This window comes from Podarcis raffonei, chromosome 9 (genome assembly GCF_027172205.1).
Source record: "Podarcis raffonei isolate rPodRaf1 chromosome 9, rPodRaf1.pri, whole genome shotgun sequence".
Taxonomy (NCBI): Eukaryota; Metazoa; Chordata; class Lepidosauria; order Squamata; family Lacertidae; genus Podarcis; species Podarcis raffonei.
The window spans coordinates 69,698,255-69,714,918 of record NC_070610.1 but is presented as its reverse complement, the minus strand read 5'-3'; the positions used below and the strand labels follow the sequence as shown (position 1 = coordinate 69,714,918).

Below are 16,664 nucleotides of genomic sequence, written 5' to 3'. Positions count from 1 at the left end.
CCCCATATAGCCCCATGCAGCCTGCTCAACCTCAGCTAATGGTTCAGGCTCCATACAGATGTTGGTAACAAAACAACGTTTTGAACAGGGTGGTCAGCAGGGCTGCCAACACAGGAGCCTGAAGCAGGGTTTCCTCCCAGACTAAGAGAGAGAGAGAGAGAGAGAGAGAGAGAGAGAGTTAGGAGTCTGGAAGCTCGGTTCTCTTTGATTATTTTTTTAACACATCATTTTCAACAGTAATTAAACATACTTTTACATCTTATTCAGTTTTTTTGACTTCCATCAGTCCTGTCTGAAAATTTTCCAGTCTAATCTCTTAGTATGCATTTCTTATTTTCCCTATTACATTTCAAACTCATAACCAAGATCTCTATCTTTTTCTACTCTGTAACACTTCGTATATTTCTCCTTATAAAACTTCTTGTATTCCTACTAGCGTAATTTGTTGATTACAGTTGCTCTTCAAATAATTCATATACTTCTTCCAATCTTCTGTAAATCTCTGGTCCCGCAGGTTTCAAATCCTTCCTGTCACTTTTGTCCAATTTTGCATAGTCCATTAATTTTGTCTGCCATTCTTCTTTCGTTGAAATTTCTTCTTGCTTCCATCGTTTCTCTTTGATGCTTGGTTTCAGCACAGGTTAAAATCCATAGGAAAAACTAACTCCAGTTCTGTCTTGGGTGGAGCGGTGAGAAATATAGAGGGTTGCCTTCTTTGCAATGGCTCTAACAATTCTGGGGCGCACTTCTGGAGAGATGGTCTTTCTTTGCTAGGCAGAAGAGGCGGGTGGGCGGGCTGGGCTGTCATTTTCTGTTTTGCAAAAAATGCCGGAACACTAGTGGTCACCTCTTCTTCCTCTGCAGCTGAAGAATCTTCTCTCTCTCTTTTGGAAGGAAGAGTTGGAGACCACAGAAGCCCCCATGTCTTGAGGCTTGGCTCTGTTTCCCTTTAGTTAGTCTCCCTTCTGTGAGTCTTCAGAACCACCCAGACAAATGGAAAAAGAGACATTGCAGAGTGAAGTGTGGGCAGGGGAGGGGGAGCAATCAATAGTTGCTAGGATTTATTTATTTCTTTAAAAGCAGCCCAGGATAAATTGCCTCGACGGCGTTCCTCGTGGGCGCAGGAACTCAAGCTGCACACTCGAACAGCAGCTCAAATTGCACAACAGCTGCTATTGTATTTGGGAATGTGTGTGTGTGTGTGTGTGTGTGTGTGTGTGTGTGTGTGTGTATGGAGAATTTGCACTTGATGCACTGATCAGATTCTCAGTGCCTTTTCTCTTTAGAAAAGACCATGATCGGCTTTTAGGGCAGATTAATGATCCATGTTTCCCAAAACTATTGTGCTGATTAGGTTGGATGCTTCACAACGGTGATGCTCTAAATAGACCTCACAGTGGAATTCAGAAAGGTTGCAGTCGGTGCTGTAGCTTCCTTCTGTATCTCCCCCCCGTAGACCTGCTTGGGTTAGCAGAACTTTTCCTTCTCCTTAGTTGCTCTGAACCCTCCAGCACCACTGTCAGCCGGCACAGAGGATGAGCCACCAATCATTGAGTGATGGATGGGGACTCAGTCCTGAGCTGAGACTCTCTGTACCTGTTCACGTGCTTCCTCAGTCACCTTAGGAGAGTGTGTTATGCAAGGCAATCCCAAGGGAGATATTGATCCTATGGACCTTTCCTGTTTGATCTGCGCCGTCCACGCAGCACTAAATATAGACATCCTGATCCCAGCTAGGCAAGAGCCTTGCAATGATTTCTGCTTTTAAAACCGTCCAATAAGGAGGGGACCAAAAGGGTAGTGAGGGGAATGGATCTGAGAAACAAGGCAATTTGAGTAGGCTTGTTTCCTAATTACGGTTCCTACACCTCGCTGTCCTCATTTGGCCTGTAAATTGAGACAGACACCTCCTCTCTCCCTTCTCTGGAAGTGAGCCAGCTCTGGAGTTTTATGTGTGAGATCATCATTGTGGCTAATAATGGGTGTTAGATACATCCTCTCACAATCCTTTTGTCTGTTTATGGATCCTTCTGATAGTGACATGAGGGCAGTTGTTCCCTTGCGATCTGATATGGTAGGATCCCAGCTTGTGTTCCAAAAAAGGGTCATTATTAAACCATCTACGTGGCACTTTATGAAGTAGAATAAGTAGAAGTCGACATCTCTGCTCCAAGGAACTGAACTGTGTAAAGCAGCAGTTCTCCTCCTGTGGGTCCCCAGATGTTGTTGGACTATAACTCCCATCATCCCTAGCTAGCAAGGCCAGAGCTCATGTCTGGCCCACATGACCTTCTACAATTACTACCCTGATCTTGATGTGATTTCTATATAAGGCAGTGTTTCCCAACCTTGGGTCTCCAGCTGTTTTTGGACTACAACTCCCATCACCCCTACCTAGCAAGGCCAGAGCTCAGGGATGATGGGAGTTGTAGTCCAACAACATCTGGGGGGGCCCACAGGCTGAGAACCACAAGGGTGGGGAACCTCAGGCCCAGAGCTCAAATTCACCCCTCAAGTCTCTCTTTTATCTTGCCCTTGGGATTCTCCCGGGCCACACCCCCTTTCCCCAGGCTGTGCCCCTCACTGCAGCAGCTTTGCATCCTCCTCAAATGTTTTTCCTTGACTGAAATGTGTTACCTTGCAATAGGAAACAGCCCAAAACCCAAACACCACCTTCCGTGGCCACACTCCTGCATGAGATCACGGCTCCCAAAAAGTGGTTTCCCCAGGCACAGCACCCCAAAATGCATGTTTCGGGGGAACATGCAAGATTGCTACCACCCCAAATCTTGCACAGTGCCCCAAAATGCACATTTTGGGTCGCCATTCCCAGAAAAAGTGCAGCCCAAAATTACACAAGATTTTAGTGGCCATTTTGACCACTGCCCTCTCATGAGGAAAAATGGGGTGTCCTGTTTTTTTCTGGGGCAGCTGACAGATATGTAATGTGTCCCCGAACTCTGATTATTCCTCTTGCTATCCTGGGCAGAGGGCTGTGTGTGTGTGTGTGTGTGTGTGTGTGTGTGTGTTTGTGTAGAAACTAGCCAGCTGTACAAAGGTAAAATTTACATTTATTGCTCCACCCACTTTTTCTTCTTTGGCCCTGCCCACCACTGAAATGTGACCCTTGAGTTTAAATACTTCTGATTTCAATGCAGGGCATCATTTAATGCAACTAATTGGAGGTAGAGCCAGGCAGCCAATGCAGGCAGAGTCTTTCTTACTTTGGCTTTTCTCCCCGTCCTTCTCCCTTGGGCATTTCAGCCATTCTCAGACACAAGCATCAGATATTCGAGAACAAGGAGAAAAGTTGGCAGCATCCAGCACCTAGATGTGCCTGTGATTATTCAGTTCTGCTTCTGCCAAGAGATAGAGACAGAAAAGACACCAGGGAGTCTCTGTGTGATAAGAAGCCTGTGAATATAGAATCGTAGAATTGCAGATTTGGAAGGGACCTGGAGGGTTATCTGTTCCAATGCCTGTTTCAGGACTGGATTTTAGGGTGCAGGAAAAAATGGTAGAGGGTCTTTTGCCCCCTTACCTTGCCCTAGTGATCAACCTCTCTTGAATAATTTGTTTCTGTTAGTGACTAGGCTCTATCCTAGGGACACGGGTGGCGCTGTACGTTAAACCACAGAGCCTAGGACTTGCCGATCAGAAGGTCGGCAGTTCGAATCCCTGCGATGGGTGAGCTCCCGTTGCTCAGTCCCTGCTCCTGCCAACCTAGCAGTTCAAAAGCACATCAAAGTGCAAGTAGATAAATAGGTACCGCTCTGGCGGGAAGGTAAACGGCATTTCCGTGCGCTGCTCTGGTTCGCCAGAAGCAGCTTAGTCATGCTGGCCACATGACCCGGAAGCTGTACATCAGCTCCCTCGGCCAATAAAGCGAGATGAGCGCCACAACCCCAGAGTCGGCCACGACTGGACCTAATGGTCAGGGGTCCCTTTACCTTTACCTAGGCTCTATCCTATGAGCTGAGATTTAAACAGCTGCATGTAAGAGCTGCTTGCTAATCTTATTTCTGAATTATGCTTTGATCCCTGATATCTTTTTCCTCTGGGAAGATTAAAGAGCCTTACGTGGAGCTCCCAGGAGGTCCCACGTCCAGAGACTAACCAGGCCGAGATCTACTTAGCTTTAACAATACACCAGCAACCCGTGCCCTCCGATCATAAAATGAGCCCTGCCATATCATAATGGTAGCTATGTTCTACCCTGACCCTGACCCAGTTTGTATAATTTATACCTTTATAAAATGCCTAAAGGTACGCTAGCGAATTACCAGCCCTGCAAATTGCCAATGTACGATTTTCACCCTCTGGGCTCGTTTTATATACCCATACGTCCCCCCCGGACAAGTCAGGAGCAAATGTCACCAGGGGTTCATTCCTGTCTGTTTAGCAAGCAAAGACGTGCCTTGTTGAGGAACAATAAAAGTTAAGAACCTCTTCAGGACAAAACTTGGGCGTAATCAATTTTTTAAAAGCAACAATACCTAAAACTAAAGAGATTTTGCGGTTTTGTGTAAGCGATGGCTGCACATGACTTAACATGCCACAGCCGTACTGAATGCCAGAGATAAATCTCTCTTGTTCTGCACAGATCGTAACAGCATGTTGTCTCCCTCCACCCGCTGTGCTCCCTATGCGTGTCTTCTTGTAGATCCAGTGTCCATAACTTCCCTTTATTTCATTGTACACAATTCAGCGCAAACTGCCGCCTCTCCCAGAAAATAGACACATATCTGTTGCTGCTGCAAGCTGGCTTTTAGCTCCACGATAGCTCACCTCTCAAAAAGGGTATGAGAAATGAAGGTCTACCAGGCAAATGTTGAGCAGGAATAATAATAATAATAATAATAATAATAATAATAATAATAATAATGTAAACAGGTAGAACCTGCAACAAAACTGTTATGTATTCAGTGGTCTGCATTTGCCTGAGCTTGAGTCCGGACTAAGGATTCTGAGCTCCTATCTTCTGATTCGATACATGATGTCCAGTCACAGAACATTTCAGGATTTGGGCCTCTGCCATTGGACCTTGAACTCTGAGTCGTGATTTGCAGCTTGGAAGTTTAGACAGCCAATCACGTTGGGAGTGGGAGTGGCCCAGGCTTTCAGAAATGTATATAAGCAGTTGCTTTGCCCCTGGGAGGTACCGTATTTTTCGCCCTATAGGGCACACCGGCCCATAGGGCGCACCTAGTTTTTTTTGGGGGGGAGGGAATAAAGAAACAAAAATTTTTCCCCTCCCAGGTGCGGGGCTGGGGCGGGGGAAACCCGAGCTTCCCCCGACCCCAGCCCCCAGAACAGTCTGCTATCCGCAAGCCTTCCCCCACCAGCCATGACAAGCTCTGGGAGTATTCCCCACCTCCCGCAGAAGCTCCCGCCGGTCTCCCCAGGTTTGCAGAGAGCTGCCCGAAGCCCAGGGCGTGCTCCGCTGCGCTCCCCGGGTTTCGGGCTGCAGTCGCGCCGGGCTCCCAAGGCTTGCGGAGAGCTGCCCGAAGCCTGGAGAGCGAGAGGGGTCGGTGCGCACGACCACTCTCACTCTCCAGGCTTCAGCGAAAGCCTGCATTCGCCCCATAGGACGCACACACATTTCCCCTCCATTTTTGGAGGGGAAAAGGTGCGTCCTATAGGGCGAAAAATACGGTAGTTCAATAAAGGTTCTTTAAGTGGGAACCCACTTACACTTCGAAAACATTGCAGTGCGGGTGGTCCTGCTCAGTATTCCAGCCATGCCTCTTCCACGATACTCCATTCAATTCCCATGAACCCCTCCCTCCCTATTTTCTGTTTTCCTACCGCCCAGCAAACTCTTGCCATTCCGTGGCCACTGAGCATTCTCTGTCCCCATTGGGCTATTTGGGGTGATTCTTTTGTCTTCTTTATCTCATACCTCTAAAGAGTTCTTTTTCTTCTTCTGCAAGCCTTAGTTTTGCTGAGCATGTTGACACCTATACACCAGCCCCTGATTTTGCTCTTGGTGTGTGTATGATATTAGTTGCACTAAATTCAGCGAAGTGAGCTCATGGTTAATGCTCAGCATAGACCAGCTGCAGGTGAGACATGAGACTGAACATCCACCAATAAGGTTTTGGTCTGTACCAAAACAGGTGATTTGGTTTCCCTGTTCGATCATCCTCCATAGCTTCTGGTAGCTTGACATACAGAAAATAGCCAGGGAATCTTTCCATTGAATGGGGACGAACATTTTCACACGTCTGTGGGACATGCTGCTGTTTATAAACCTTTGCTACAAGGGCAAGTTGAGAAGTTAGCAATCCTATAAAGGAGGTTTCTGATGCCCAGCGACTGGATGAGGCGACTCCGTTATCCTCTGACCTGCAAACTTTTTTCTTGACTTCAGCTTGCCATGAATCCTGCACTTCTTGCTGGGGCCCACACGCTAACAATTGCTTCACCTGCAAAGACCCGTCTGACGTGTTACGGGAAGGTTCCTGCGTTGCGAGTTGTGGCCCGGGGTTCTACATCCAGGATGGTGTTTGCAAAGGTAAAAAAACTTTAAGCTGTCTAGCGGCCTTTATTTGTTTTTTTCTATTGCAGAGTTCTTCGAGTGAAACTGGTATCCATTTTTGTGTTTCACATTTTGGTAGGAGTTCCCTGGGGGGGGGGGATTGCTTCCTTTAGAGCAGGGGTGGGAAATTGCCTGGGAGTCCTTTCTGGGCTGCCAGGACATTTTACCTAAACCATGTCTGTCCTGCTCATCAGCTGACATCACTGGTGGCAGTGTCCAAATATGGAGAGAGCCAGTGGATTCACGACAATGAGGACACGCCCTCAGTTTTCTTCGGCATCTCCACATGCAAATTGACAGTCAGGGAAACTCCATTCCCTCAGTGAAACTCTTTATCTAAGCTATGAGGGGTTCCCCAGCATTGTATTGGTATAGAATTAAGGAGTGGGGGGAATCTCCCTGAACTCCAGAAATTAATGTCAGGGTTTCAATTAATATGGGATGCGGGTGGCGCTGTGGGTTAAACCACAGAGCCTAGGACATGCCGATCAGAAGGTTGGCAGTTCGAATCCCCGCAACGGGGTGAGCTCCCGTTTCTCGGTCCCTGCTCCTGCCAACCTAGCAGTTCGAAAGCATACCAGTGCAAGTAGATAAATAGGTACTGCTCTGGCAGGAAGGTAAACGGTGTTTTCATGTGCTGCTCTAGTTCGCCAGAAGCGGCTTAGTCATGCTGGCCACATGACCCGGAAGCTGTATGCTGGCTTGCTCAGGCAATAAAGCGAGATGAGCGCCGCAACCCCAGAGTTGGTCATGACTGGACCTAATGATCAGGGGTCCCTTTACCTTTACCTTCAATTAATGAGCATTTGATTAATATGGGTTAAAGGGCAGAACTGTGCCAGATAGGGAATTCCTGGGCTGGCTTATGCAAATCAGCCCGGTTGGCTGGGTGAAGAGCAAACCTGTTAACATGACAAAAGGTGTTGATGAACCCAGTGCAGAATTTACCTATAAGCTAAACAAGCTATAGGTTAGGGCCCCACTCTCTTGCTCCAACCCCCAATTTCAAGGACAAAAAAAACTGGATGCACATTTCCAAAATATAAGGTAAAAAACAAATAAAATAAAACCTACACACAGCAACAGTGCTTTGAGTTGTGTAAGCTCCTATTAGTAAGTAATGGGCCCCCAATCATTTTAAGCTAGTGCTTAGTAATTATTTCACTATCAATATACTTCTTCTTAATTGTATTTCACTATTAATAAACTTCATCTTAATAGTATTTCAGTTTAACAATTACTTTGATAAAATACATACTTTGTTATGCGCAAATGGCTTTAGGTCCATAAGTTACCATATATTCAACACACACAAAACAGCGACAATTTGTTGTTGACAAAGGACAGCTGGACATATAAAGGGCCCCATTATCTTCAGTAACTTAGGGCCTCGTCAAACCTAAATGTGGCCCTGGATGAGCTATTGGGGAGTGACCTGTTACCAAGGCGATGGGGTGTATGTTTGAGGGGACAGGAAAAGGGTTTCTGGAAAGAAGAGACAGGAGGAAGAGCTGAGATCCATCTTTGGAAGAGGCTGACTGCAGGCAGCTTGCTCTGTTGCCTCTTGGAATGACCATACCTAGACTCCCTCCATGCACACTGAAGGTGTAAATAGGTGAAGAAACTATTTTTCTTAAAGTGCGACAGTCTCTGCCACCTATTCAATTCCCCAAAGGAGCACAGACCCTGTGTGAGTGTCTGGGACCCCATGGGCTCGTGCCATCGCTCGGCAGAGACTGGCCCCCAACTTTTGTAACAGTATTTTTCCTCCACTCTTCCTTAATTTCTGCTTTCCTTCCACATTTCCCTTCTGTGTGTTTTTTTAGTTACACCAACAGCAGTCTTTAGTCCCCATAATGCTGAACAATTGCACAATTGGAAATCAACTGTTGGCAAGGTCTGTTCCTGAACCTTCCCCAAGAGTGGTCTTGTGCAACTTGGAAATATGTTCCTTTATCCTTTCCTTGCTGCTCAGCAATCAAGAGAACCTCCAATCTTTCAGCATCTGATTATTTATAACAACCAAGTCCTCTTTAAAAAGGAGTGGCGTTTTTAGTACCGGCAATGTATGCTATCAGGCATGTCTGTCCTCAGCTGAGAAACCAGCCCTTTCACCCAGATAATGTTATGATTATGGTCTGTCTAAGCAAGGATTCCTTGCACACAGGCGTCTTAGGTTTCAGGACTACCTATCCCTGGGGCAGAAGTGGAAAGCAAGAGGGATTGTTGCAGTTGCAGAGATTGCTGGCAAAAACCACAGTTGCCAACTTCTTCCCTGGGCTTGCAGCTTTAACTCTTTCAACTCTGGCTGGAAGGAAAGCAGCTGGGGGTGGGTGGAAAACCAAAAAACGTCCAGCGAGGAAGGGTTGAGCACTCCTCACAGGGTGGCCGCTTACGCATTGTCAAAAAGGGAAGGCACCAATTTGCATTGCATTGCATATGTTAATTTATATGCCTAGATGCAAATTGAGAAAGAAGTGCTATGATTTAAATGGAAATATGGTACATCTCCCCATAGTTGGGAAGGCTGACCAGGTGATCTGAGTGCTTGCTCAGTCTGCTTTCCAGATGTTACCTGTTGATAGAGGGACGCTGGTGGCGGTGTGGTCTAGACCACTGAGCCTCTTGGGCCTGCCACTCAGAAGGTTGGCAGTTCAAACGCCTGCAATGGGCTGAGCTCCCATTGCTCTGTTCCAGCTCCTGCCAACCTAGCAGCTTAAAAGCTCACCAGTGCAAGTAGATAAATAGGTACCGCTGTAGTGGGAAGATAAACGGTGTTTCTGTGAACTCTGGTTTCCGTAATGCTGTATTGTTTTTAACACTCAATTGGCAGCCGCCCAGAGTGGCTGGGGAAACTCAGCCAGATGGATGGGGTATAAATTTATTATTAATAATAATAATAATAATAATAATAATGTGGGTGGTGCTGTGGTCTAAACCACTGAGCCTCTTGAGCTTGCCAGTCGGAAGGTCGGCGGTTCGAATCCCCATGATGGGGTGAGCTCCCGTTGCTCAATCCCAGCTCCTGCCAACCTAGCAGTTCCAAAGCAGGCCAGTGCAAGTAGATAAATAGGTACCGCTGTGGCAGGAAGGGAAACGGCATTTCCATGCACTCTGGTTTCCATCACGGTGTCCGGTTGCGCCAGAAGCGGTTTAGTCATGCTAGCCGCATGACCTGGAAAGCTGTGTGTGGACAAACATGGCCCCCTCAGCCTGAAAGTGAGATGAGTGCCACAACCCCATAGTCACCTTTGACTGGACCTAACCGTCCAGGGCTCCTATACCTTTATCTTACCTGTTGATAGACTGCTGCAAACCTCCCTGCCCCCTGCTCTCCCTTCAGAGGGGGGTCTTTATCTTTCAGTTGGATTCGGACTGGGTAGCCCTTCCAACAGCCTTCAGACCCAAGGGGGGTCACCTGACAGCCCTTGAAATAAAGGTGTGTCCTACGCCAAATGCCTTTCGCTTCTCCATTAGCATACATTGCAACCTGTTCCTGCTGTTTTGCAGCTATTTAATAGGGTTGGTTTGGGTCGGCCAGCTGCGTTTGGTCCTTAAAAATGTTTTACTCTCCAGGGCTAATCAGATAGCCCTTGGCACGTGCCTATAAAACCTCTGGAGCAACAAGCCCAAATTAAACGTTAGGAAGAACTTTCTGATGGTAAGAGCTGTTGGACAGTAAAACAGTCTCCCTTGGAAGGTGGTAGACTGTCCTTACTTGGAGTTTATATCTATCTATCTATCTATCTATCTATCTATCTATCTATCTATCATCTATCTATCTATCTATCATCTATCTATCTATCTATCTATCATCTATCATCTATCTATCTATCTATCTATCTATAATTTATTTAACATAATTGTTACAAAGTATAAGCAAAATATTGCAAATACATACATACATATTTCAAATAAGCACATATATATGAAAAAAGGAACAAAAGAGAAAAAAGAAGAAAAGAAGAAAGAAGAAAAAAGAAAGAGAAAAAAGAAGAAGAAAAGTTAGAAGAATTTCTTCCAAGTTTATTCTACAAATATCTCAATATAAAAATAATAATAAAATTTCATTGATTGACTTCCATTGCTTACATTGCACTTCCTATATACATTTTAAGCAAGATTGTATCTGTTATTCCGTATTTTTCCCGTACAATCTCACACTAATATACTAATCAATAGGTTTTCTAAATCTTTCATAAATCTATTCTAACCACAACCAATGCCTTACATTTAATCCTTGTCTACATAGATAAAAAATGATTTGATAAGACAAAAACCAAAAAATATAATCTAGAAACAATGGAAATGTTTAAATGATTACTTCCTTGGAGGTTTTTAAGCAGAGGTTGGATGGCCATCTGTCATGGTTGCTTTCTTTGAGATTCCTGCATTGCATGAGGTTGGACTAGATGATTCTTGGGGTCCTTTCCAACCCTACATGTGGCCTCCAACATGCTTGACCCCCCTCCTTTTTGGGGGGAAAGGGTTATGGCAGTTTTCGGCAGCCCGCCAAACAATGAGGTTTTGTTGTTGTTTAGTCGTTTAGTCGTGTCCGACTCTAGTTGACCCCCTGGACCAGAGCACGCCAGGCACTCCTGTCTTCCACTGCCTCCCGCAGTTTGGTCAAACTCATGCTGGTAGCTTCGAGAACACTGTCCAACCATCTCGTCCTCTGTCATCCTCTTCTCCTTGCGCCCTCCATCTTTCCCAACATAAGGGTCTTTTCCAGGGAGTCTTCTCTTCTCATGAGGTGGCCAAAGTATTGGAGCCTCAGCTTCAGGATCTGTCCTTCCAGTGAGCACTCAGGGCTGATTTCCAGAGTCTCCTCCAGCACCATAATTCAAAAGCATCAATTCTTTGGTGATCAGCCTTCTTTATGATCCAGCTCTCACTTCCATACATCACTACTGGGAAAACCATAGCTTTAACTATACGGACCTTTACATGTGGTTAACTGGATGTGACCAACTTAGTGAGACTTGCTTTATCTCCCCTTTGGAAAACACCCTGAAATTTATGGTATGTGGCTCTTGTGCTTTATTAATAGTATAAATATTTATAAAATAATTTATATGACCCTTCTTTGGTCATATAGCCCACCCAAAACGGCTTATGGTATCATTAATAAATTTTAAAAGCCACACACGGTGTAAAAAACTAACAATAGCAGCATTATTAAGAGCCATCTAAAGACCTGTTGTGACAAGTAGATGGAATTGACACCATATTTGAATTTCCCCTTCTTAAAATAAGGCCCTGAGAGGATGCCCTGGCCTTATTTAAGAGGGGGGAACATTCTGGAAAAGGAGGGCTTTTAAAGACCCCTGAAAATTCTGCAGCGTTGAGACTATGTACACCAAACGCGATACGACTTTTCTTACCTTTTCCCTCCCTTTGCCTGCTGCAACTCACAACTCGTATTCTTGCCTTCGTTAGCCTGCAATGAGACCTGCGATAAGTGTTACTCAGACCGGCCCAGGTGCTCAGCCTGTCCTTCGGGTGGACTTTTGCACAGCGGGGGCTGCGTGTCGGAATGCCCCAGCGGCTACTACGCAGACAGTTCTCAAAGATGCAGAGGTGAGGTTGCTTTTAATTATTTATTTCATGTATAGGTTTGCATCCTGCACGGTCATCAAAGAGCCCAGGCGGCGAAGGCAGCCCATCCATTAAACACAATCGACGGCGGTTGAGCCCTGTGTCAGAAAAGCCCTACGTAAACAAGAATAGTCTCAAAATGGGCGTCTGAAGCAAAGCATTGGTGGTGTTTGCTTCCTTGTAAAGGAGTCCCACAACCTAAGCACAGGGGCATTAAGTGCCCTCAGTCTTGCAGATGCAAGGCGGACATCATGTTGCAGCCTTATTTGTGCCTCTCTGTCTGAGTGTAAAGATTAGATTTACGATACAATATGATATGATAATCTTTATTGTCGTTGTCCCATACAGAACAACGGAATTGAAAAAATCTACATCAGACATTCAAAAACCAGTAAGCCTGCTATCCCAGCCATCCCAGCCTGGTTAGCCCCCTAAAAACTCTGATACCCCATAATTAAATACAATATACTCCCATAGAGACTACCTTACACTGTGTTTCCATGGCACTGTCAGCAGGAAAATGTAAAGATGTTTTTTGTGTGTGTTTATCTATTGATACAGATACACACACACACACACACACACAGAGCACTGTTTGCAGTAACCTTTCCAGTGACCGCTGGGAGATGTTAAAGTTACTGATCTGATTCTGTTGGAGATTTATTCATGCGCACAGCTGTTGCGTTATATTGTTGTTCCGTATGATTGTATTTTTATTGTTTGCTGTTGTAAGCTGTCCCGAAGATGCTAATGAGCACCGGAGGGTAGGGAATACATTTTAGAAATGGATAATAATAATAATAATAATAATTAAAAAGTGAGCCTTTGCTTTTTAAAAAAATAAATAAATAAATACTTGAGCCATTTCTAAATTGCAGGAAGATGCTAAAGGCTTTATAGCTATGCAGTGTAAACAGCTGTCAAATCCAAACTGGACCATCTTTCTGGGGGAAATGAGAGCAGTCACTCAGACACAGACATTTAGGTGATTCTTTTAGCGTTCTTTCATTGGTGTTCTCAGCCTTTCTGACTTTTATGTCAATCCAACAGCTCACCGTGGAATAGGGCTTCTCAGATTTCTGACAGCTCGGCAATTTAGGCTGCCATCAGCTGCATGCTTACCTGGGTGCAAGTCCCTTTGAACGCAGTGCGGGGCTGACTTTTGAGCAAACATGCATCAGATCGGGCTGTTCTTTTGGCTTGAAAGTGAAGGAATATTCCACTCAAAAAGTGTACAATGGAAATAATGATTTACACTTGTGTTTGTCGCTTGATCAGTTGTCGGTCACTCAGTTTCTTCGTTACGGTGAATGGCCGGCATTCAAAAAAGAGACTTTGCACAAGTATATAAAATAGTGCCAAAGAAACAAACTAGAGACCCATAACAGTAAAGTTATTAGTGACTGTACTATAAAATGCTGGGCGCAGAGAACAGTGTAATAAGCTTACTAAAATCAGTCCCTGGAGAGTTTTACCTGCCAGCAACACAATATTTAGCCACCCTGGAAGAGGAGAATGCATTCTGAGCCGATAGAATTAAGAAAGCATAAAAATGCATTTGATCGTCCTGGGAATTCACATAAAAAGGGTTCAGTAAAAATCTTAACATATATCATGATAAAAGGAACAATGCAGAAGAACGTGATCTATCGATTCTGCCTCTTTGTTATTCACAGAGGCGTTTAAGTTGACAGTAGGGGATTTCTTTTTTCTTTTCTTCCTTTTTTTGGAAACTCCCTTCCAGAACTGCTGATGAAAGAACATTTAAATGCACCAGAGTAAAGGCTCTGTGATGTTTTTGAACAGAGAGCATGAAATCTGGGCATCCCCTCCCAATTGCAAGGACAGAAGCTCAGAGCAGTGCTTGACTGATTTGCCTGAGGTGAAGAACAAAATGGCACCACATTCCGTTCCATGTTCAGAAGTTGCCTGGCCGTTGAGTCTTATTTAAACACCGGCACCTGAGGGCTAACTTAACAGGCCATGTGGTGCACACAGTGCTGACCTTTAAAGCCCTAAACGGCCTCGGACCAGTACAGTGGTACCTCAGGTTAAGTACTTAATTTCGTTCCGGAGGTCCATTCTTAACCTGAAACTGTTCTTAACCTGAAGCACCACTTTAGCTAATGGGGCCTCCTGCTGCTGCTGCGCCGCCGGAGCATGATTTCTGTTCTCATCCTGAAGCAAAGTTCTTAACCCAAGGTACTACCGTATTTTTCGCCCTATAGGACGCACTTTTTCCCCTCCAAAAATGAAGGGGAAATCTGGGTGTGTCCTATGGGGCGAACGGAGGCTTTCGCTGAAGCCTGGAGAGCGAGAGGCGGCGGTGCGCACCGACCCCTCTCGCTCTCCAGGCTTCAGGAAGCAGATGTCCGCAAGCCTTGCGCGCCCGGCAGGAGGTCCCGCTGGGTGCGCAAGGCTTGGGGCGGCAGCCTGTTCTGGGGGCTGGGGTCGGGGGAAGCTTTTTTTCTTTATTCCCCCCCCCAAAAAAAAAAACTAGGTGCGTCCTATGGGGCGGTGCGTCCTATGGGGCGAAAAATATGGTATTTCTGGGTTAGCAGAGTCTGTAACCTGAAGTGTATGTAACCTGAAGCGTCTGTAACCCGAGGTACCACTGCATACCTGAAGGAGCATCACCACCCCCATCGTTCTGCCCGGACTCTGAGGGCCTTCTGGCGGTTCCCTCACTGCAAGAACTGAGGTTACAGGGAAACAGGCAGAGGGCCTTCTTGGTAGTCATGCCCTCCCATCAGATGTCAAGGAAATAAACTACTACAGTGGTACCTCGGGTTAAGAACTTAATTCGTTCTGGAGGTCCGTTCTTAACTAGAAACTGTTCTTAACCTGAGGTACCACTTTAGCTAATGGAGCCTCCCGCTGCCATCGCGCCGCCGTTGTGTAATTTCTGTTCTCATCCTGAAGCAAAGTTCTTAACCCAAGGTACTATTTCTAGGTTAGCAGAGTCTGTAACCTGAAGCGTCTGTAACCCGAGGTACCACTGTATCTGACTTTTAGAAGACAGCTGAAGGCAGCACTGCATAGGGAAGTTTTTAATGTTTGACTGTGGTTTTATAATTTCTTGGAAGCCACCCTGAGTGGCTGGGGCAACCCAGTCAGATGGGCGGTATATTATTATTATTATTATTATTATTATTATTATTATTATTATTATTAATTAGCATTATTAGCATTATTTTCTTTGACACCTTACTGCCACTGCCCCCCCCCAGCATCTGAGATGGATACATCATCCTCTCTTATGGCATGGCTGGCTCTACAAATAACTTCCTGCGGTTAGAGAAAGATTCCTCCATTTGCAGATTCTCTTGACAATCAGTCAATTTAGCCTCTAGCTATCCCATGATCCAGGTCTCGTCCCCTCCCTTCTCCTTTCCTTTAGGCAACTCGTTCACTCTCTCAGCCCTATGTGACCTACTTCATAGAACGGTTAAGAGGAAAGGAAATCATTTGTATGTTAAAAGTTCCAAACACACACACACACACACACACACACACTGGATTCAAGGCAATGCTATTTGTGGAAAGTCAAAACTTTGCTTTTAATTTTCCTGAATCTGTAGAGCAGGCATGCTCAGCTTTGGGGTCCACCAAGCTGAAGGTGTCCCAGCAGTCTGGTCGGAATTCACTAAAGCTTCTAGTTTTGCTGCTTTTCTGGTATTACAAAAACGGGGGGGGGGGGCGCTGGAGGGGAGAGAGAGCTGTCAAGCCTTGACTATAAAGATTACTTTTCAAGCAGTGATATGAAGAGCCAAAGCATCCCATACCAAAACAAAACAGGCCAGTGAAATCAGGACTATCAAACTCCAAGCACAAGTTCCTAACTCGTCTGCCAGCAGATGCTTCCTTTTATAGGAGCTGCTGAGAGACAAGGATGGGCCTTTTCTGTGGTGGCTCCCCATCTATGGAATGCTCTCCCCAGAGCCATCATTACATAACTTTAGGCCAGGTGAAAACATTCCTATTCACTCAGGACTTTGGGCATTAAATCATTTATGGTCTGTTAAATTTGGGTGGGAGGGCTGTTGTTATGATTATTTTATTACGATGCTGTGTATTGTGTTTTTAGCATTATGCAGCATAAATTATGTTCTTAATGTACACTGCCTTGGGATATTTGAATAAATAAATAAAATTAATAATAATAATAATAATAATAATAATAATAATAATAATTTATTTATACTCCACCCAGCTGGCTGGGTTTCCCCAGCCACTCTGGGCGGCTTCCAACAGAACACTAAAATACAATAACCTATTAAACATTAAAAGCTTCACTAAACAGGGCTGCCTTCAGATGTCTTCTAAAAGTTAACAGATAACAACAACAGGGAATGCACAGATCTGTTCTGTTTCATGTTGGCTGACAGTCACTGGTCTGATCTGTCCCATTTGGGGGCGGATTTTTTTTTTGGGGGGGGGATACATGAAAAGTTTGCTCAAATTGCATGCATCATTATATGTACCACTGTAAACTTTTTTTGTATGCGTTTTCCCAAAACATGAA

The 16,664-nt window shown here is 45.2% G+C and overlaps 1 protein-coding gene across 1 annotated transcript in view; it reads left to right on the top strand.

The window, feature by feature from the left end:
• Window positions 1-16,664, top strand: part of FRAS1 (Fraser extracellular matrix complex subunit 1) — a 354,385-nt gene that overhangs the window by 178,692 nt on the left and 159,029 nt on the right. The window contains exons 14-15 of the mRNA XM_053404373.1: window positions 6,374-6,517; window positions 11,981-12,121. Of these exons, the coding sequence (XP_053260348.1) occupies window positions 6,374-6,517; window positions 11,981-12,121 (285 nt within the window). The remainder of the gene's footprint in view (window positions 1-6,373; window positions 6,518-11,980; window positions 12,122-16,664) is intronic.